The 23,375-nt window shown below is 43.9% G+C and overlaps 1 protein-coding gene across 2 annotated transcripts in view; it reads right to left on the bottom strand.

Moving 5' to 3' along the window:
* The window catches only part of SLC22A1 (solute carrier family 22 member 1), a 36,731-nt gene that overhangs the window by 3,838 nt on the left and 9,518 nt on the right, over window positions 1-23,375 (bottom strand). The window contains exons 4-10 of one of the 2 annotated variants that reach the window (XM_054490430.2): window positions 22,273-22,441; window positions 20,112-20,226; window positions 19,796-19,902; window positions 16,610-16,824; window positions 12,885-12,993; window positions 1,703-1,815; window positions 536-635 (exon numbers count right to left, since the gene is read on the bottom strand). In XM_054490430.2, coding sequence (XP_054346405.2) covers window positions 536-635; window positions 1,703-1,815; window positions 12,885-12,993; window positions 16,610-16,824; window positions 19,796-19,902; window positions 20,112-20,226; window positions 22,273-22,441 — 928 coding nt within the window. The remainder of the gene's footprint in view (window positions 1-535; window positions 636-1,702; window positions 1,816-12,884; window positions 12,994-16,609; window positions 16,825-19,795; window positions 19,903-20,111; window positions 20,227-22,272; window positions 22,442-23,375) is intronic. The other variant, XM_054490431.2, reaches the window with a different exon arrangement.

Here is a 23,375-nt window from a genome sequence, read left to right as displayed (position 1 = left end):
ATCCATAGAACTAAGCCTGTAAAGGATCCTGAGAGAGATCACCTCACCAAGCACTGTTCCTTCCTTTCCTTTTTTATTGCTCTAAGACTAGAATATGAAACTCCAGCAAACCTTGCTCTCTGTCAAAAGAATTTTGTGAAGAAAGTTACTAAAGAATCTGAGACAACAATTGCTCAGAGGACAGAAGATTGATTTTAAAATGTTCCCCACTCAGAGTCATTAACTCTTGGGGTGAGCTAGGGATCTTGGTGCACCACAACCAACATCACAGAAAAATCATTCTCTGCCATGCACTTGAGAACAGATAACTGTCAAGTCATGCTCTTCATTATTTTCTTACATAAAGTCAGTGGCTATCATGGCTTTTTTTCCCTCATAGCAGTTCTGGGAGTAATAAAAAGACATACAAATATCTGTAAAGCTCTCCTAAACTTTTAAGATAGAGGAAATGGAGAATGGTGGAGTGCTATTAGGCCGCTTTTGGAGGGCGTGTCAGACTCATGGGCCTCAGAGTCCTGGACACCATGGGCTTCACCTCCCAAGGTTCTCGGCGTCCTTCATGGTCTCTGGCAAAGCGACCCCCTTGGTCTCCGGAAGAAGTAGCGTCACTCCCGCGGCAAGCAGGCCCAACACCGCTTCAAAGGAAACAGATTGCAAATGGAGCCATTAGAGCACAGCCAATGTAATTTACAGAAATAATCACAGCCAGCCAAAGAGAGGAAGAGACAACACAGATGGGAGAGATACTATTTTTTTAAAAGAAAAAAAGTCGGGAACATTTATAAAAGAAAATTAAATCAATAGGATAACTGGGGAAATGTCAGAGTAAGTAAAGGAAACATTGCCTTCATTTTACTTCTATAGAAGTATAAAGTTCCATAGTAACTGATGTTTAAGTATTTGGGGATTTGTTGATTGGGGTACATATACACATAGAATTAGCTATAGATCACAGTCTATACGTGGGCAGGGTAGACCCCTCACATCACTCTTTTCTCCCTCTTTTTTCCCTTCGCCTTCTACTTCCCTTTCTCCCTCCTTCTTCCTTTCTCCCTTTCCCTATCTCTTCCTCCACCTCTCTTTTTGTATTCAACTGTGCCCAGGCATGGCTGGCTCTGCAAACAACCAGCAACTGTTGCCTTCTATCAAGTGCGTAAGCAGGGTCTTGGAAGTTCCCTGGCCTAGGTTTGGAGAGGTAAGTAGGAATCCCCTCTCCCTTCTCTCATCCAACTGTATCAGGAAGAAAGCTGATACGGAACTTTGATTCCCACTCATCTCCTTGTGAGTGTTCTCAATTGTTAAGATCTAGATACAGAAGACAGGTGATAACTCAGCATCTTCAAGACTCTAGCAATTGTATGTTAAATGTGTAAGAATTGGTGATTAGATTTATCAGGAGACTATGTCAAAAGGCCTCTCATATTCTGTCCTGTAGTATGAATGATTGGAGTCCAGAGCCAGAGGATGGAAATCTCCGACCCATATCCCAGGAATGGCTTCTTATCTTTCCCATGAAGCAAGACAGAATAAGCCAGAAGACATCCCAAGAGCATGCACCATCCTTGCCTTCTGTAAACTCACTGAGAGATATCATTCCCTTCACTTAACAAATATGACTGAGTACTCACACTCAGTTCCACCCATGCTGAGCCCACTGCCGAGCTGCAAAAGAAGGAATGATATATGCTCCACAAAATCTTACCAAACAAAATGAGGGGCAAGGCTTGCCAAATCTCCATCAGCCTGAAGACTATGAAGGGGGTGATTATCCCACCTATGTCACACAGGGAGGAACACACCATCACTCCGAGATTCCTGATAAAATACAAAGGACAAAAAATATGATAATTCTGTGATTCACTTTTCCAAATGTTAACCTGATGCTAAAACAAACACAATGCCAATACCTGCAGCTTGCTGCGGGTGTCCAGTGCTCAGCACCTCAGAAGAAAACTGCAGGGGTCGGGAGGAACCATGAGGACCAGCCCAGAGGGTATTGAGAGGAGGTAACAGGCTAGAGTGAAAGTGGGTATGAGCCATCCATTGCCCATGCAATGGCAGAGAGCCTACCTCTTTTTAACTATACATTCAAATATTTAGCTCTTAGGTGTATAATTCCTGAAGAACCGCTACAAGCCTTACAAAGATGAAAAGAACACATGCTCCCTGCTCCAAACTTCAATTTTACCTCACTCCTGTTCTAGGTCCATGACCTGTCATCACCTGTGGGAAAGCACAATGTCTGGGAGTGACTGAGTTTAGTGGGATTTGGACCCTTTCCAGCCCTAAGACCCTGGGAGCAGGGTCAAGCCAGGAGGGAAATCCTGACTGATCTGCACCAGGGACTGACTAACCAACCCATCACGTCAACAGCCAACAAGTGACCCTTAGAGGAGGCACATGGGGAAGAAAGGAGACCTAATTAGAATGAGGGATCTGCCATTGGCGTTCATTGGTTAAGGGTCAATGAATGTGGTTCCTTATGCGTGTGACCCAGAGATTTGCTGCACAGGGCAACAGGCCTTAAGTAGATCTTCCCAAGAAAAACATGGATTCCAGCTTCTAGCACTAGCACTATGGGGGATCTGCAGTGTTGATGAGGATAATCTGGTGCTGAATTTGTAGTTGTTGAGAATGATAAGACTAATCACTGAAATTCTAACTTAGAGCTCCTTTCCTGTGGCTGCAAGCTTTGGTCTGTGCTAAGATGAGCATTTTCTTGGGAGAATGAGATTTAAACTGTGACTAGTAGCTTTTTCCACCTGAGGAGTTGCTGGGGATGCTCAGAGCAGGTGTTAAGAGATGGGAGGAAGAGAGTCTCCACTAGAGAACCCCCTGATGCATGGAAAGATAGGGAAGGGTAGATAGAAGGTATTGAGGAATTGAGGAAAGAAAGTTAGTGGGGAAACATGTAGAGAAACTATCTACTTGAAATGACCCTCTTCATCTCTGGTAATGTTCTTTGCTTGAAATCTACACTATCTGATATTATTATAGCCTCTCCAGCTTGCTTTTGATTGGTATTAGCATAAAATATCCTTCTCCATCCTTTCACTTTTAAACTATCTTTCTCCCCTTATATTTAAAGTCAGTTTCTTGTAGACAGCATGTGGTTGTGTTTCACTTTTTTGTCCAATCTGACAATCTCTTACTTTTAACTAGAGTGTCTAGACCATTTATATTTCTTGTGATTACTGATATGATTGAGTTTAAATCTATCATCTTGCTATTTGTTTTCTTTCTGTTCTGTTTGTCCTCTGTAACCCTTTATTTCTTTTTCTGCCTTCTTATAAATTATTTTAAATGATTTCACATTATCTTCTGTGTTGACTTAACAGCTATAATTATTTTGTTTTTTAATTTTTGACTTAGGTTTACAGAAAACCTAACTCTTTGATCACAGTAACTTCAAGAAATATTGTAACATTCACAGATTATATGTGAACCTTACAATAGTATACTTATATTTCTTCCCTCCCAGCCTTTGCACAACACATTGTGATTATTGTTTTGATTGGCAAACTATAGCCCACAGGCCAAAGACAGCATTTTTAGCTTTGAGTTAGAAATGGTTTTTACATGATTAAAAGGTTTTTTAGGCAAGGCGCGGTGGCTCACGCCTGTAATCCCGCACTTTGGGAGGCCGAGGAGGGTGGATCACGAGGTCAGGAGATCAAGACGATCCTGGCTAACATGGTGAAACCCTTTCTCTACTAAAAATATACAAAAAAAAAAAAAAAAATTAGCCGGGTGTGGTGGCAGGCACCTGTAGTCCCAGCTACTCGGTAGGCTGAGGCAGGAGAATGGTGTGAACCTGGGAGGTGGAGCTTGCAGTAAGCTGAGATCGCACCACTGCACTCCAGCCTGGGCAACAGAGCGAGGCTCCGTCTCAAAAAAAAAAAGAAAGAAAGAAAGAATAATATGCAACAGAGACTGTATGTGATCCACAAAGCCTAAAACATTAGCTATCCAGCTCTGTAGAGGAAAAGTTTGCCAATCCCTGCTTTAAACAGTTGATTGTCTTTTAAAGAAAACAACCAGAAAAAAAAAATTTCCATTTACTCATGTAGTTATCATTTTCAGTGCTCTTCATTTTTTTGTGTAGATGTAGATTTCCATCTGATACTGTTTTCATTTTTTCTGAAAGAACTTCAAGACTAATATTTCCTGTAGTATAAGTCTGCTGGTGATTAATTCTTTCAGACTTTGTAAGTTTGAAAGTCTTTATTTTCCATTCATTTTTGAAAGTATTTTTGCTGGGTCAAGAATTTTAGATTGGCAGTTTCTTTTCTTTCTTTCAGTACTTTAAAGATGTTGTTCTACCACCTTCTTGTTTGTATCATTTCCAAGGAGAAATTTTCTCTCATTCTTATCTTTGTTCCTATTTGTGATATTTTTTTTCTCTGATTGCTTTTTAAGGTTTTTGTTTTGTTTTTGTTTTTGTTTTGAGACAGGGTCTTGCCCTGTTGCCCAGGATGGAGTGCAGTGGCGTGATTTTGGCTTATTGCAACCTCCACCTCCTGGGCTCAAGCAAGCCTCCTACCTCAGCCTCCATAGTAGCTGAGACTACATGCATACACCACCACACCCAGCTAATTTTTGTATATTTTGTAGAAAGAAGGTTTCACCATGTTGCCCAGGCTGGTCTTTTTAAGATTTTTATGATGTGCCTTTCTTGATTTTTTTTGTGGTTAGTATTTATTGAGATTCTTAGATCTATATATTTGAAGTCTTCATCAGATTTGAAGAAATTTTCAGCATTATTTCTATCTCTCTATTAACCCCTCCTACTCACTTCTACAGACTCCAATTACATTCATTGAACTGTATCACAGTTCACTGATTCTGTCTTTCCTTTTTGATAGTTTCAATTGCTATCTTCAAGTTCACTAATCTTTTCTTCCATAATGTTTAATCTGCTGTTAACTCACGTGGTGTATTTTTCATCTCAGACATTGTGTTTTTATCTCTAGAAGTTTAATTTGGGACTTAAATTTTTTTTTCCTTATCTCTACTTAACATGCTTAATCTTTACTCTGGCTTCTTAAACATAGAGAATATAGGTATCATAACTGTTCTAATGTTCATGTCCACTAATTCTATCATCTGTGCCACTTCTAGGTCAGTTTGAATTGATTTATTTTTCTCCTCAAGATAGGTTCTCTTTTCCTACTTCTGTGTATGCCCAGTAATTTTTTATTGGATGTCAGAAATTGTAAATTTCACTTTGTTCCATGCTCGATTTTGTATTCCTAGAAACAATCTTGAGCTTTGTTTTGAAAACATGATTAAAATAGGAATAATAAATCAGAAAAAGTTCTATCCTTTAGGGTATTACTTTTAAGCTTCTTCTATTGCAATTCTTTGCATAATTTCTTACTCCCTACAATGACTAATTACAAAATTCATATATTTCTATTTCTTTCCCAATCCCTCCCTCCACTACCTATTTCCTGATGATATAAATGGTTATATCATCTCTTAGAAATTTTTAAAACAAGTGTAGAGGTGGAAATTTTATTGAATGCCTTTCAGTATCAATGGAGATAATAATAATTTTTCTTTTTAGACTTATAAATATGATTTATATTCTGAGATTTTCTAATATTGAGCCATCTTTGCACTCCTGGAGTAATTCATCTTAGACATAGAATAGTAATTATTTTAGTATTCTCCACTGTTTGATAATACATTGTTTAGGATTTCTTGATCAATATGCATAAATATTTGTCTGTAGTTTCCTTGTTTCCTTTATCTTTGTTGTTCTTTGGTACCAATATTATGCTAATTCATTTTTTAAACTTGGAAAATTTCCTTCTTTTTCTATGCTTCAGAGCAATTTAAATTTTATTGGAATTTTCTATGTATTAAATATTTTATAAAATCCCCCTTTAAAACCATTCAGGATTCCTTCTTTATCATTATTTAGGGCCCTCCTTATCTTATTTAGTACCTTTTCCCATAAATTCAACTTTGATTAGATTATGGCACTTGCTATATATTTCCCTCGTATGCTTTTGTGCATTCTTTCTTTTTTAGCTTTTCTGAGGAAAAGTTATACTTCATATATGCAGCATATTGTTGGATTTTGCTTTGTAATCAAGCTAGGGTGTCATCTTATTTTTTCCAATAAAGGAGTTAAGCCTCTTTTCATTTATTTAAATGTCAGAAATGTTTGGTCTTAACTCTATGATGTCAGTTCTGTCATATCAATGCTGTCATTTATTCATATTCTGTCATCTATTCACACCAGGGCTTTTTATTGCTTCTGGTGTCTTTTATTTTTAGTATGTGTTGGTTATCTGTATTTTTCCTGATAATTTGGAAGGACTGTATTTTTAGTCAAATGATTACCAGTATAACCTTATATAATTAATACCCTATTTCTTTAGACAGTATTAATTAACTTCCTATTATGAACAATCATAAAATTGGTATATTTCTGCTTCCTCCTCAAACCATCCCTTCATGACCTGATCCAGTTGATTATATGATTACTTTTAGTGTTTTCCTTTATATCTTAAAATATACCTAGGATATTACTTATCAGTTTTTAAAAATATATTGCTGCTGAACTCATTATACTTGTCAGTTTTTAATGATACACTTTTCCAAAAAACAAGTGTATTGAAGAAATCAGTGTATTACACCATCTCCAACATTCTCTCTCTTTTCTGTTTTCAGTCTTTGTGAGTTATAACATCTCTTTATTTTCAGATTTGTGATATTATATTCTGTTTTGTAGCCAAAAACACACTCGTTTTAATATCAATTTCAATGATCACTACCAATAATTCTGACACATTACTCCGTCACTGTACTTACTGAATTTTTTTTCTAACAACTTTTTTGGGAAAGGATCATAGGAACCATATTATTTGAGATATTTTTAAGTGATTGGCTATGCTTTTATATAGAAATGAGAGCTTGGTTGGATAAAATTCACTGGATTCGGGGATGATGGCTAACACCTGTAATCCCAGCAGTTTCGGAGTCCGAGGCAGGCAGATCTTCTAAGGTCAGGAGTTCGAGACCAGCTTGACCAACCCCATCTCTCCTAAAAATACCAAAATTAGCCGGGCGTGGTGGTAGATGCCTGTAATCCCAGCTACTCAGGAGGCTGAGGCAGGAGAATCACTTGAGCAGGGGAGGCAGAGGTTGCAGTGAGCTGAGATCATGCCACTGCACTCCAGCCTGTCTCAAAAAAATAATAATAAAAATCATCGGATTGCACTTTATTTCTTGAGGTCACTGCAGGCATTGACTGTCTTCATCAAATGATAACAATTTGTTCTCCTTATATAAGTGACACACTTTCAGCCTGGCTACTTGGTGACTCTTTGTCTATCTTTAAAGTATAGTAACCAAATAAAAATATGTCCTAATATTGTTCACTGGGTCAGTTTTTTCTGTTACATGTGTCCCTTTAATTTATAGATTCAAGCATTCTTTTATTTTCAGATGTATTCCTGAAGTATATTTATTGTGTATATGTGTGGGCGGGGGGTGTATATGTATCTTTTTTTTTTACCAAAAGGGTTATGGACTATATACATACATACATACATACATAGAACCTTTGAAACTCTACTTATTTATTCTTTTTTTTTTCTTCTTTTTTGAGACAAAGTCTCCCTGCCCGGGCTGGAGTGCAGTGGCTCGATCTTGTCTCACTGCAAGTGATTCTCCTGCCTCAGCCTCCTGAGTAGCTTGGACTATAGGCATGCACTACCACGCCCAGTTAATTTTTGTAATTTTAGTAGAGACGGGGTTTCATCATGTTGGCCAGGCTGGTCTCGAACTCCTGGCTTCAAGTGATCCGCCCACCTCGGCCTCCCAAAGTGATGGGATTACAGGCGTGAGCCACCATGCCCTGATTAAACTCTGCTTATTTCTTATGTCCATTTTACTTTGCAACTCTTAGTCCTGTCTTGCCTTTCCCTCACTGAATTTATTCTCCTTTGCATTGTGTTCAAATTGGTTTTTCATTTCTCAAATGCAAGAATTTCTCCACTTCTTAATTTTTCTTTTCTGTTTCTTTCCTAAGACAGCTTCAGTGTCTTCATTGTCTTGCCAGATATTCTCTCTAGAACTATACCTCTGCTTTAAACTCTTATTTTTATAGAGATGACTCATTTATTAATACTTTACATTTTGGTAGTATATGTGGTTAGAACTTTGATCTATGTTGTTACAACATTTTTCTGGTATGTATTCTTCATTTGCCTTTTGCTTTTTCTGCTCCTTTCCCCCTTTATCTCATGATATGTTTGTGTAGCTCCTGAACGAATTACTTTTTTGTTTATTACTCGTCTTTTCATACTGTGATTTCTTCCTCTATCAGCCATTTCTAGAAGGGTCTGTGGGGAAGCAGCCAGGCCATGTTCTGGGCTAGTAGAAATTCTTTCTTTGATCAGGGTTGTATGTGATTAGATGCTTTTGGCTCACTTATTCCTGATCTACAGGGGCTGACGGTGTGGAACCAGTCTCCTCCACCCGCCTCTCAGTAACTGCTGTCTGCAAGTTCCAGCATATCTTCTTTTACAGCCTTGCCCTCCCTGCTTCACCTTCAGCCATACAATGTCCAGGGAAGGGAGCTTCCACCTCCAGCCCATGCACCCATCATTCATTCCTCTAAACAAGGGACCATGGGTCACACCCTTCAAGGCACGCTGTCTACTTTGGAAAGCTGCTGCCCTCGCCTATGATTTGCTGCCACAGGGGTCCTTTCCTGGAATCTTCTTGGACCCCCTTAGACCTCACACACTAGGCAGTCCTTCCTCTTGTACATTGTCTTTTCGCATTATCCTAGTTTCAAACGCGTTTGCATTTTCCCTCATTCTTCTAATAGCTTTTGTGTGATTTCTAAGAGGTGCAAGAAAAGACGCCATTATTTTTTACTATTTTAAAAAAATTATTGTTAAAAAGGAAAAAAAATGGCAAGCACATGGAAGCTAGAAAAAGTAGGGAACTAGGCCCCTTATTTAAAATTCAGATGTTTGCGGTACTTCATTCATTGAGTCATTCTACAGCATGTAGTGAGTCTGGCTGTGGAATAGTTCTGTGAGGTACAGAGGAGTATGACATGACATGTGGTTTCTGTTTTCAAGGAGCTCATAAGAAGGTGAGGAGATAAAAATGGAAAGATCATTTTCAAAACAAGGCAGTGGGTATTAATGCCAAATGAATGTTCTTACAACACGTGCTGCACGAAGTGAAGAGGAGCAGAACAGTCCAAATCTGAAACTGCCTGGAACAGAGGCGGGGTCAAAATGGTTTACATAGACACTGTCTAAACTTGGAGTGCTTATAAAGTAATAAAGTCACAGAAATTATCCCTTCTCTGCAAATTAAATTTTATTCCATTGATTCGAAATATTGGAACTTGAATGACTGCCTTACCTTCTGTGTGTGCGTGTGTGAGAAGTTGAGAGTTTTTTCTGAACATCTAGCTTCCCTCCCTAGTGAATGAGAATGATTCTCCCACCGGCTCTCTGAGCAGTGGTCACGGGCTCCTCAGGGATGGGTTACTTGGCCTTTCTCCCTAGAGAACTACGCACTCAATACCTTTCACAGTTTACATTTTGAGTCAGTCCCCTTGGCCTGGTGGCCATGACAATGGAATTGTTTGGCCTGGCTATTTTAGACTCTGGGCTCAGAACTGCCAAATATAGAAGGTTTTCTCTTTAATATGCCTTCATCTCCCGTACTCAGTCCAAGTAACTTTTTACCAATGAGAGTCTCAGACATGGCCTCTTAATAAAGGATTAGTCAGGAAAGAGTGAATCAAGGCCATCCTGGTGTCTTCTGGCTTTACTGAAGGGCTCAGAGCACTGTTCATGTATAAGATGAGATTAGGGAGCTGGGGTATTTCCTAGAAACTACTGGTATGATGACATAAGAAGAAGAAACAATGTATACAGAGGAAAAAGTTTAAGGTAACATATGGAATTTCTAACAAACTAGAATTTCTTGGAACTTTAAGTAAAGTGGTTACTTTTACAATTAACATAATCTTCATTTAAAACTAAGTCTTCCAAGATACAGAAGGCAATAAGTACAGGCAAAGATACTCAACATTATTAGTAATTAGGAAAAGTAAAGTCACAATAATACCATTACCTACCAAAATGACTTTTAGAAAGCTGACAACACCAGGCCAGGTGCGGTGGCTCATGCCTGTAATCCCAACACTTTGGGAGGCCAAAGTGGGCAGATCATCTGAGGTCAGGAGTTCAAGACCAGCGTGGCTAACATGGTGAAACCCTGTCTCTACTAAAAGTACAAAAAATTAGCCCGGCACAGTTGTGCATGCCTGTAGTCCCAGCTACTCAAAAGGCTGAGTCAAGAGAATCGTTTGAACCTGGGAGGCAGAGGTTGCAGTGAGCCGAGATCACGCCACTGCACTCTAGCCTGGGCAACAAGAATGAAACTCCATCTCAAAAAAAAAAAAAAAAAGCTGACAACACCAAACACTGATGAGAATGTGGAATGACAGGATTCCTCAAACATGGCTGGTGGGAATGCAAGATGGCACAGCCACTTCGGAAAATGGTCTGACAGTTTCTCATAGAATTAAACACACACTTACCATATGACCTAACAATCCCACTCTTGAGTTTTTAAGCCAACGTAAATGAAAACATGTATCCACCCAAAGGCCTGTACCCAAATGTCTATAGCATCTGCATCAGAATCACTCTGAAGGAAGCAGTCCAAATGTCCCTCAAGTGGTGAATAGCTAAACAGTGTATGAATTGTGGCACACTGACATTCACACGCTGGAGTACTATGCAGCAACAACAAGCAAAACACTGATACATCCAACAAGTGGGTGAGTTTCATCATGCTAAGTGAAGGAAGCCAAACACAAAAGGTGAGATGCCCTATTATTTCATTTACAGCTCATTCTGGAAAAGCGAAAACTGCATGGTCTGGAGGTGAGAAGAAAAGGGGATTGACTGCAAAGAGACACGAAGAACCTTTTGGGGGTGATGGAAATAGTCTCTATTTCAATCATGGCAGTGGCTAAATGACTATATATACGTGTGTGTGTGTGTGTGTGTGAGTGTGTGTGAGTGTGTGTGTGTGTGTGTGTCATCAAACTAATCTAACTGCATGTTAGAAGCAGTGAATTTTACTCTGTCAATTATACCTCAATAAACTTGATTTTTTTTAAAAAATAAGTTCTTCAGCACCAAAAGAAAAAGCAACAAAAGTAAAAAGAGATAAATTAGACTACATTACAATCAAAAACTTCTGTGCATCAAAGGTCACAATCAACAGAATGAAAAGGTAACCTATGGAATGGGCTGAAATATTTGCAGATTATGTACCTGATAAAGGGTTAATCTCCAGATTATATAAACCATTGCTACAACTCAACAACAACAAAACCAGTTCAAAAATGGGGAAAGGACTTGAGTAGACATTTCTCCAAAGAAAATACACAAATAGCAAACAAGCACATGAAAAGATGATCAACATAATTAATCATCAGAGAAATCAAAACCACAATGAGATAACACTTCAAACCCATTAGGATGGCTACTATCAAAAAGACAAACAGAAATTAACAAGTGTTGGCAAGGATGTGGAGGAACTGGAACCCTTGTGAACTGTTGGTGGGAATGTAAAATAGTGCAGCCGTTATGGAAAAAAAACATGGCAGTTCCTTCAAAAAACTAATAATAGAATTACATTATGATCCAGTAATTCCACTTCTGCATATTCCACCCCAAAGAATTGAAAGGTATCTTGAAGAGATATTTGTACATTCATGTCCATAGCAGTATTAATCACAATAGCCAAGAAGTGGAGCATCCCAAGTGTCCATTGACAGATGAATGGATAAACAAAATGTGGTATATATGTACAATGGAATATTACTCAGCCTTTAAAAAGAAGAAAATTTTGGCACATGCTACAACATACATGAACCTTGAGGCCGTTACACTAAGTGATCTAAGCCAGTCATACAAAGACAAATACTACATGATTCCACTTATATGAGGTACCTAAAGTAACCAAACTCATAGAAACAGAAAGTAGACAGGCGGTTGTCAGGCGCTGGAGGGTGGAGAGTATGGGGAGTTACTGTTTAATGAGTACAGAGTCTCTGTTTTGCAAGATGAAGAGTTCTGGAGCTTGGTTGTGTGAAGGTACTTAACACTACTGAACTGTACGCTTAAAAGTGGCTAAGATGGTAAATTTCACATTATGTATATTTTTCCACAATTTTGAAAAGTTCCCCAGTTTACAGAACTGTAATGTGCCATAATGGAAAAACCACAGGGTTCCAGGTCAGGGAGATGTGGTCCTTGCCCCAGCCCTGCTTCTTTCTAGCTGTCTGACCCCTGCAACGCTTCTTTCCCTTTCTAAATCACAGCTTACTCATACGTAAAATGGGGATGATCATACCCAAGAACAAATTTAAGGGAATCACACGTATGGAAATACACGCGTGTCACTATACAAATGTCAGCTGTTTAAGAAAATGATGCCCAGAAGTGTCGATGAAATGGCTGATGTTTATACAATCAATTAGTGCCAAGGACAGGGCTACAACACAGGTTTCCCAAGTCCCTGTCCAGTACTCACTTCTCTACACCTTTTGTTCTGGTACTTGTTGTATGTACAGAACAACTTTGACCCCATCCGTCAGCTCACAGGGTCCCTTTCACATTCTCTGCTATAATTGTGGGTTGACCCTCTCTTGATGCTTAACCGCATCTCTCTGAACATGATTTCTTAACAATGTCACTCAATGTCCAAACTGAGCAATGCTTGGGGGCATCTTGAGGAAGCACCTTGGAGATGTTGGTTCCCACTGAGCTGGTGGGTTCACAGCCATTTCACTAGCTACCCCTGTTCCATGCACTCACCTGACGAATGTGGGGTATAGCTCAGCATTCACCAGGCAGATCATTTGTATTGTAATGGTGATTCCCATTCGGCCAACACACATGATTATGAGGTTTAACCAGTGCAGGTCTGGAAAGGAAGTACAAAGAGGGTGTGGGTGGTGGATGGGGGCTTCATTCCCTGAGTTACTGCGAGAGGCCACGGTGGGTCATGCTTGGACTATTAGAGCTGGTGGGGCCTGGAAGTTTGTCTTATCTAACTTTTTCATTTTTAGATAAGTAAACTGAGTCTCAAGAGATTTGCAGAGTTGATGATGACATATTCAAGAAGACTCCATTGTGCAGGGGAAAGAATGGGCTTTTTGAATTTCAGCTTGGTTTCCTGGACTGTAAAATGGGAATAATGACACCCAGCTTATAGATGTCATGAGACTTAGAGCTGATGTATGTCAAATGCCCACTGTGACCACAGAATTTTAAAGTTGGCTTTTTATTTATTATATGATAGTATCCATTGCTAGTTCAGTGCCTGAAACACAGAAAGTACTCAATAAACATAATCCCTCTAGTAGTAGTTCCCAAACTAACAAAACAGATTTCTAATCCTCAATTTAATATTTGTTTCCAATACAGTTTTAACCAAAACACCTTTCATAATAGTCTCAGAGGCTGAGAATTAGGGAAGTGAGCCCTTGTTTCATGCTGGCAGGCTGCTATGGGGTTCTTGACCACCTGAAGGCCCAGAAAGCCCTCTCCCTATTGAGAATGATCAAAGAATTTGGCTTCATTGGAAAGAAGCTCAGATCCTTAATAACCACCATCATCTGCTCTGCATGGGTTACCCCCAGCACTAAAATGCAAGGGACCCTGTGACACACCAGCTCACTATAAAGGCCTCTGGGGTCACAGACACAACGTCAGCTTGACCCTTGTCCCCAGATACTGGCTATTTATGGAAGTCTTGCTTCATTTCACTCAGCCAGTGTAAGGATCCAAATGAGAGTGCCCCTCACCCATCTCATGGGTGCAACACAGTCTCTCTGCCTCCTGCAGCTCTCAGCCCTGATACAGAAGCCAAGCTGAGCCTTCCGTTAAGGACCACACCTCATCTAGCTTCTAAAAGATAAAAGGCAAGGAGTTCACTCCACAGTGCCTCCAGGGAGGTCCTCGTTCACAGGTCTTTAGCCTGGTGATGCTTGACCAGAGGTGAACAGCATCCCAGGCCTCAGAGAACTAACCATGTCTCCACTCTGCACCACCAGGGCCACTCATCACAGCAGGCAGAGGGACCCAGTTCGGACTGAAGTTGGGTCAAGTCCACCTCTGCTCAAAGCCACCAGTGGTTTCCTACCACTCTTGGGATAAAGTCCACAGCGTCCCCATGAGCTTGCCTGACCCTTGTCCCCAGATCCTGAGCAGTCCCTCCAATGCCACACTCTTCTCACCCCAAGGGCCTTGCACATGTCAGAAAACTCTCCCCAGATTTTTACATGGCTCTTCCCACTTCATTTAGGCCTCTTCAGGCCTCCTGTGCCCATTGTAGAAAGCACTGACATCCTTCTCTTTTCCATCTGGAATGTCAGCTCCATGGAGCAGGAACTCTCTCTGTTTTGCTCATGGTTGAGATCTTAGGACCTAGATACCTGCCAGCCATATAGAAGGCCTGGAGATATTTCCTGCTGGATGAATGAATGACTGTCCTAAAATGTGATGAGGACTAAGACAGAGGGACGGGGGGAGGACAGGAGCTGGGAGGAGGGGGCTGGGGAGGAGACGATGCCTGGGCTCTGTCTAGATGACAACTGAATGGACTTAGCCCTCGATGGCCCTCCTTCTTGGCACTCAGTGCTGCTAACTTTTTAAAAGTCTGCCCATCCATCACGTATTACCTAGGATTCCAGAAACAGAGAGATTGGGAAGAAAGTGGGCAAAATCTATTTCAGACCCATGCTGCCCCTTTTCCTGCGTTCTCCATTCTTTCTCCATGAAAAAAGGGAAAAGAAAACCGAGCTTTCTTTCCCCAGCCCTTTCTCTTTCCAGCCTGATCTACACAGCCTAGTTCTTGGGCATACAGATTTCACAGAACAGTCTCTACAATACCCTGCATGAAAGCCTGCCAAAATGACTCACTAAACCAACAAGTGCAGAGCACATGCAATAAAAACTGAGAAAAGAGCAAATCTGCCCTTGTATTTATTTTACAACATATCCAAGAGCAATGAATGTGAAAGGCAATTTATGTACTCAAATTAAAACTAACTGAAGTTAATCTGCTTTAGGTTTAAATGTAGCTTGGTTTATCTTTGATTGTAAGAATTATAGACTAAAGTATACATCCACCAAAATGGCCACTCTTAAAAAGATGAGCCATATCAAGTGTTGGGAGGATCTGGAATAATCGGAGCTCCCATGTGTTCCTGGGAGGAGAACAAAATGGTCTTACCACTTTGGAAAGCTGTTTGGCAGTGTCTGCTAGAGCTAAACATATGCCTCCCTGGGACCCAGCAAGTGTGCTCACAGACCTGTACCCAAGGGAAATGAAAGCATGTGCCCGCCCAAAGATACGTGCAAGGATGATTTTAGTCCCAATAAGTGGCAAACATTGGAAGCAACACAAGTGACAATCAACAGCGGAAGGGATGCAGAGTGTCATATTTATACAATGGAATGCTACACAATAATTTTGTTTGAAGTACCAACTACACTCTCATGTGACAACATAGGTGGATCTCATAGGTGCAGTGATGAATGGCTCATGCCTACAATCCCAACACTTTGAAAGGCTGAGGTGGGAGGATTGCTTGAGCCCAGGAGTTTGAGACCAGCTTGGGCAACATAGTAAGACCCCATCTCTACAAAAAATAAAAACATTAACCGGGCATGGTGGCTCACGCCTGTAGTCCCAGCTACTGAGGAGGCTGAGGCGGGAGGATCCCTTGAGCCCAAGAGTTCAAGGTTTCAGTGAGCTGTGATTGCACCACTGAACTCCAGCCTGAATAACAGAGCAAGATTGTCTCAAAACACAACAACAACAGTAACAAAAATAGTATATTTGGTATGGTGCCATCTATATGAAGCTCAAGAACAGACACAATCTGTGGTGACAAAGGGCAGAGTAGTGGTGACCTTGGAGGGGTGGCAGGGGTTGTTGTGAAGGAGCATGAGGGAGGCTTTGGAGAAGTTGGAAAGGTTCCCCATCTTTATGTGGATCATGCTGCCTGGGTGTACACATTTTTACAAACTCATGGAGTCATGCACTTATAGTTTGCTGATTCTATGTATGTTAAAACTCAATTTAAATTTTTTTCTGCTGTTTTTTGGGGTTTTTTTCGGGGGGAGGGGTGGGGAGATGGAGTTGCACTCTGTTTTCCAAGCTGGAGTGTGCGATCTCAGCTCACTGCAGCCTCTGCCTCCTGGGTTCAAGCAGCCTCCCAAGTGGCTGGGATCACAGGCGCCTGCCACCAAGCCAGGCTAATTTTGTATTTTTAGGAGAGATGGGGTTTCACCATGTTGGCCAGGCTGGTCTTGAACTCCTGACCTCAGGTGATCCACCTGCCTCGGCCTCTCAAAGTACTGGGATTACAGGCATGAGCCACTGTGCACGGCCCCTCAATTTAAAATCTAAAAACACTCTGTAGACGAAGGTAGCACCTCATCTTTGTTCTCATTCCAGAGGCTTATCAAAGAGTTACAACACTTTCCCCACACTTCGATTGCCTGGGAAATGATGAAAGCAGACAACTCACCAGGTGAGATAAAAATCATGAAGAGGCAGGCTGCCCCCGCCAACAGATTTGACACGGCTGTGGGGTAGATGCGGCCCACGCGGTCAATGGTGATGAGGGTTATGAAGGCCCCCGGGAATTCGACCAGAGCGGAGTAAAGGAAATCCAGGTAGAGGTTCCCGCTGGTGGCGCCCATGTGCAGGATGAGCCCCTGATAGAGAACAGAGGCGGTGAACCTGAGCCAAGAGGAGGTTTCAAGTCAAAGGCGTGAGTTAGAGACTGATTAAAAAAAAAAAAAAAAAAAAAAAAAAGCCCCTTGCAGATGGAGAAGAGCATGAATCACTGGGTTTAGAATGCCGTAGAGCAATATGAGAAGAAGGGAGTAAAAATGAGAAAGCATGTCCTAGAAGGGCCCCAATGATACATTTTTTTCATGATCGATGTGACAGTATGACTCGTAGGATATGCCCCCAAGTCTCCTGGAGATTGCATGTGATGATGGCTACTGTTCACTGCAGAGTTAAATGTCTGGTTCTGCACCGAGCCCTGCACGTGCGTAACCTCATCTGACACCCCAACAGGCCTACGAGGAGGTGGGCAGGACAGGGCAGGAAATAAGGGGGCAGGTGTCGGACTGCTTTATGAGCTGTGTCACCTTGAGGAAGTTAACTAACCTCTCTGGGCCTCAGTTCCCTCGTCTGTAAATGGGATCGTAATAGTACCTCCCACATCTGTTTGCCTTGAGTACTCACTGAGTTAGTGTACAGAAGTGCCAATTATAGTTCCCAGCACACAGTATGCACTCAGGGCACTCAGAAGACTCAGGGCACAACAGACAGAGGCATGGGCCAGGTCTTTCCAACCGCACCATGGCATTCCCGGCCCGTTATTCACCTATGCTCTTCCATTCACTGCACACCCCCTCCGTCCATATTTGAGAAAATGTAGCAACATTACAGCGTATGGCACACAGACCCGAGGCCTAGCTAAATCACTCTCACCTGAGCCAAAATGTAGGGTGCCTCATGTGTCACTTTGGGGGAAAAATATCATTTGGAAGCTAGAAAGCTTTTACAGTCATATTTACATTCTGAGAAGAGATTTGGGTCAATAAGAAATTACTGTCTCATCCCAGCATGCAAATTGCCTATCAGCTCCAAAACCGAGACGAAAATGCATGTTGCTAAGGAATGTATCCTTGTTTGATAAAATTTCGCCTAAAGAAGCATTGGGATGCTTTTGTTTCTAGTCCTAAATTATTCCTGATTGGACAAAGGGTCAAGAGAACAAGAAAGAAGGTGCTTGCCTGCAACTCAGGGAGTTGAGATTAGCCTGAGTGCCTCTGTACCATTTAGCCAGTTAAAGACAGCAGTCATATTACTGATAAAGAAACTGGTTTAAGAGAAAGGAACGTGTAACCTTGATTTTCCTGTCAACAAGCCAGTTAACAAATGTGCCGGGCTGCCACCTGTGGGCAGAGCCCATGAATTGCATGTGTGTATTAAAATAACAAAAAAAACCACATTGACGTTGAACATTTCCTGCATGGATGCTGTACCCTCTTCTATGTCATTTACACATATAATCTCCTTAATCCTCCCAACACATCTATGAGATAGGTACTATCACTTCTCCCATTACTGAGGGGGAAACTGAGTCACGGAGCGATTAAGGCCCTTTGGAAGGTCACACAGCCAGGACATGGTGGACAGACCTTTCGAGTCTCAGTCATGACAACCAGCAGGACAGTAGAAAAGGGCGTCCAGGGGCCAAAGGCGTGAGGCCCTGTGGGCCGCAGAAAAGGATCTGGCTTTATTCTCAGTGATTAGGAAGCCAGCGGAGGGTAAACAGGGAGAGACAAGGTCTGTTGAGCTCTAAGGGATGCCTTTGCCTGCTTTATGGAGCACCAAGGGGCATGGGTAAAGCCAGCAGGCCACCCAGAAGGTGCCTACAGCAATGCAGGTAAGAGATGCTCCATGAAACAGCTGACATTTATACAAAGAATTAGTGCCAAGGACAGGGCTACTACAACCCCAGCAAGGGAACCCAGGGTGCCCACGATGGGAAGCAGCAGGTTCTGAAGGCATTTCCAAGCCAGCTGATAGAACTTGCCAGAGGACTGGACGTGGGGGTAACAGAACAGAAGAGTCAAAAACACTGCCTTGCAGGGAGTCTCGGAGCTGGGGAGGGGAGCTGAACAGCGTAGCAAAGCGGGCAGTTACTTCCACTGCAGAGGCCAGTCCCAGCCTCCACGCTGAGTCCAACACTGAGTATCCACCACGGAAACCCGCCAGGTACATGGGGCTATTTGCAAAGGTTCATGGGCCTAGCATGTGGCTGGGTACAGGACCCCAATGGCAAACTCGGAGACAGGGAGGGTGAAGGTTGAGGCAGGACAGGACACAGTGAACCTGGACAGATTCTGGGGCACAGTGTTTACTCATTCAACTTTCAGCAAATATTGATTTAGGGTCTGCAATATGCCAGGCACTGAATTACTACAAACTCTTTGTTCCAATAAAACCTCACATAGAAGAGCAAACAAGTGTGCCTGGGTAGCCGAGCTGCTCCCGCTGAAGGGGTGAAGCCCAGAGTGCAGTTGGGGGGCCCTCACTGTATGCTGAGGGGAAAGCCCTTGTGTGGAGGAGGTGAGCCAGCATCCTCCTAGGGAGCAGGGCAGGGGATTCCTGCTCATGACAGCAGCTGGGGGAGCATGCAGACCCCTGGAATGTGCAAAGCATGTGTGGGTGGGTCCATGTGGGTGTGCGTTTTCTAGTCAATAGGTAACAAATGCACAGAGATGCTCAAGTAGGGTCTCTAGGGTGTTTAGATATGAGGAATGGAACTTCCTCCTTGAAAGCTCCAGGAGCTCTCATCCACCTTCTGACGCTGTGTCAAGACTTGGCTATTCCCAGAAGATGAGATCATGTGGAATGGAGGCAGCCCCGATAACCCTTTATCCCATTTCTCTCATCCCATTGGTGATCTCCCATAGGTAACAAATGCTCCTTACTAAAATGAAGCCTTTTTCTTATTCAATCCCCAAAGGAGACATAAAAAGAGCTCTTTGACCACTCACAACTATATTAAAACTCTTTTTCCCTTTCTCTTTTTCCACCTGAGTATTCCACTGTCTCTAATCTATAGCCCAGTGTTTGGGTGAGCGTGCTGATTCTGCCTGGAGAAACGCACAGGAACACCCCTCACCACAGGTACATCAGGATGAAGGTGTGTTTCCTCAGGCGCGGCGTGCGGAACAGGTCTGCAAACGAAGGGCTCAGCTTTTCGGTGACATCCTCTTTGAGGGAGAGCATCTAGGAAGGAGGGAGAGCATCAGCCACACTCATGCTGTCATGAGCAGAGCCACCCGGGAGCCCCTGGGGAGGTGGGCCTTGCCACCACTGTGCTTCACACCCATGACAAGGGGCACAGTTCTGCTCCTTCCCCTGGCAGCCCCAGACGAATCTGCACCAGAACCCAGCCCCAGATTCAGTGATGTGAGATACCCCTTCCTAGATTTCACCTTTAAATCAGCAGGAGGCAACTTCCCATTCTTTTGAGCGATGTGGTCCATTATCTTTATTGCTTCAGTGTTTCTTTTTTGCGATAACAGCCACCGAGGGGACTCCGGCACACACCTGCGAACACCACTCATCACTATCTGGCATTTTCCCTGGTCTGACGTTCAGCCCTGAGCAGGGTGATGCTGTTGCTCAGTAAAGCCTGCCCTCCCCACATTGGGGCTGTAATCCCTCAAGCAGATGCGGACCTGGGGTCACTGTGCGCTAGCCCATGTGGCCCAGGTAACAGCTCTGTGGGTCACTCATACTCCTAGCGTCACCTAAGATTTATAGACCAAAAGGAAGCCATCACTTCCTATGTAGCCTTCCTTCTGTGCAGCAGGGGTCTCATCTCTCCTGGGGCAGCCTTTGTCCCCCATGGAAAACACTCACAGAGCAGACGCTCCATGTACATTACCCGATGACATCAGGATATGTCCAGGCAATACAAGGGCTGTTGAACACTTCTCAAAATATTTCCCAAACAAAATAAAATGTATTTACTGTCCTTTAAAATCAAATCAACACCATGCTGTCTATTTCAAAGGGGACGAGGAGGGTACAACTGAAAGACTGGGCCTCTCTGGCATAAGGGTCTTCTGAAAGCTGGCGAGCATTGACTGCCTCACTCTGCCTGAGCATGCAGACTTTGCCTTTCTGCTGGAGAGATCCCTGTTTCACACGGACGAGGCAGGGGGAGGGCAGGCTCCTCAGAACTCCCTGGCCATATGTGTACAACGCTTTCGTTTAGAGAGACTGGGTTAACTCTAGTGCCACCCACAGATGAGGTCTGCTCTCAGCAAAACTAAGACAAAAGGTGGAGGGATGAGAAATTCCTCTCTGTGGCCCTTTCTGCTACCCCCTCTTCCCTCCACCACAATAAAAACTGACCTGTGGAGTTCTTTGCCCTTCAAACCCTGCCAAGCACTCACAGCTAATATGATTAACCCCTTGTTTGGACTGAATCTGTTTCATAATAGCTCAGGGTACACAGTCCCCAGAGAACACTGCATTGAGCAGGCCTGCTGTTCCTTCATTCTGTCATTCATTCATTCAATCAAGATCAAATGTCTGCTCTATGGCTAGATGAGAGGTATTTCAGAGTCTTAATAATAATACCAATAGTACTATAAAAAGGAAGAAGTGGGAGAAGAGCAGAGATGACAGCAGAGAGGAAGAGAAGAGGGGGAAGAGGGAGAGGATCAAGAGGATAACAGAGCATCTGACTTCATGCCAGCACCCCTGGGACAGACTCTAGGGGACTCTCGGGAGTGGTAGCCATTGCAGTGGAATTGCCACCTGTGGAGCCTTTCCTACCACTGGATGCTGATACAGGTTTCCCAAGGCCACTGAGCAACCCTCAGACAGCTGCATCCTTCACCCGGGAGTGAGGCTCGGCCTGTGTTTCTGGAAGGTGCACATGCTGAGGCCCTGCGTTTTCCTGGATTTCTGTCCGACTCTTGGCATGGCTCACCTTTATCTGGGGGAACCGATCTAAAGAGGCTTTGTCTGAGGATAGCTCCACATGTAACCAGGGCCGCCTGGTAATAACAGAACAACCTGAACAGTACAAGTGGCGGGAAGCGCTGGCTCCACGCAGCCCCATGTGATATGTGTGTGGGAAGCCCCGGGCTCCGCTCATCCCTATGCGTCATGCGTGTGGGAACCCCGGGACCAGTTCATCCCTATGCGTCATGCGTGTGGGAACCCCGGGACCAGCTCCTCCCTATGCGTCATGCGTGTGGGAAGTGCCGGGCTCCGCTCATCCCTATGCGTCATGCGTGTGGGAACCCCGGGACCAGCTCATCCCTATGCGTCATGCGTGTGGGAAGTGCCGGGCTCCGCTCATCCCTATGCGTCATGCGTGTGGGAACCCCGGGACCAGCTCATCCCTATGCGTCATGCGTGTGGGAACCCCGGGACCAGCTCATCCCTATGCGTCATGCGTGTGGGAAGTGCCGGGCTCTGCGCAGCCCCTTGCGTTATGCATGTGGACACCATGGCCTTTGGAAGACGGCCTGTAGGCGCCCCCCACTCCAAGAGACTGGTCCCTCGAGAGGACAGCAAGTGCAGCCAGAAGGGTGGCCGGCGCCCCTTCCCCGCAGGCGAGAGGAAGGGCCTCACCAGTAGTAGAGCAGGAAGAGGAACGTAGGCAGGGAGACTGCCAGCTGCAGCCAGCGCCAGTGAGGCAGGGCGTAGGCCAGCCCGGTAAGCGCCACCAACCCCACCGTGAAGGCCATCTGGTACATGATCGCCACCGTTCTTCTGGAGCCCGAGCCAACAAATTCTGTGACTGAAACAGGAGGCGTGGACGTTATGCGGGTTCCTCACAGGAGCACAGGAGCCCGACGCCGTGCGTTCAGAAGCTCCAGGCCCCAGTCCAGCTTGTCTCCCCGTGGGAAGCTCCCACCCGGCCTTGCCCAGCCCCACCTGCTCCCAGGCTTCTCTCTTGTATGTCTCCCATTTCTCCTTCCCCCAAAACACAGCCACGCTCAAGCCTCCCCTTCTCTCTGGGGCCCCGGACCCATCAAACCAAGGCCCCGGAGACCCACCAGGCTGCTTGGCTCTCTGGCTTTTCCCTGACCGTCGGTTTCTGCGTCTGCTCCTTTACTATCTGCACTCCACTCTGCCTGCTTCAGGACTCAGTCCACTGGCCTCACCTCCCCAACGCCTTCCTCCAGAAGCTCCCGACTCAGCTGGAATATTTATCAGGACCCCAGGGGTGTTCATTCATTTAGCAAATATCTTTGAGTGTCTCCTGGGAACCTGGCACTGTTCAGGGTGTCTGGGGTACATCGTGAGCACAGGAGGTAGAGTCCTGCCCTTGGAGGCCTCATTTGGCAGACGCTCCACATCACAGATAAGAGAACGCAGTCCTATGTTAGAGCGTGATACGTGTTAGGGGAACAAAAATGAAAAGGGGAAAAGGAAGTAAGGGGTGTCGTGGATGGAGGGGCTGCGGGTGGTGTTGGAGCGTGGATGTGGCCCCGGGTCAGACCCCCTAACCATGTGTGGGACGGTGCCTAGCAACAGAGGCTGTCACAGGCTCCACACGCATAGGGCTGAGCCAGCTCAGCTTCACCAAGCTGCTCATGGCTTCTCAAGGCGGGAACATGGATCCTCTTGACCCTAGTGAATGAGTCCTCAGAATGCCGAGTGATAGCACCTTGTTTTCAAAGATGATAAGACACGGCTATTTCTTTTTTCTGCCCCACAAATGAGTAAAA

This window comes from Pongo pygmaeus, chromosome 5 (assembly GCF_028885625.2).
Source record: "Pongo pygmaeus isolate AG05252 chromosome 5, NHGRI_mPonPyg2-v2.0_pri, whole genome shotgun sequence".
NCBI classification, from domain to species: domain Eukaryota; kingdom Metazoa; phylum Chordata; class Mammalia; order Primates; family Hominidae; genus Pongo; species Pongo pygmaeus.
The sequence above is the reverse complement of the archived record's forward strand: the minus strand, read 5'-3'. Positions and strand labels throughout refer to the sequence as shown.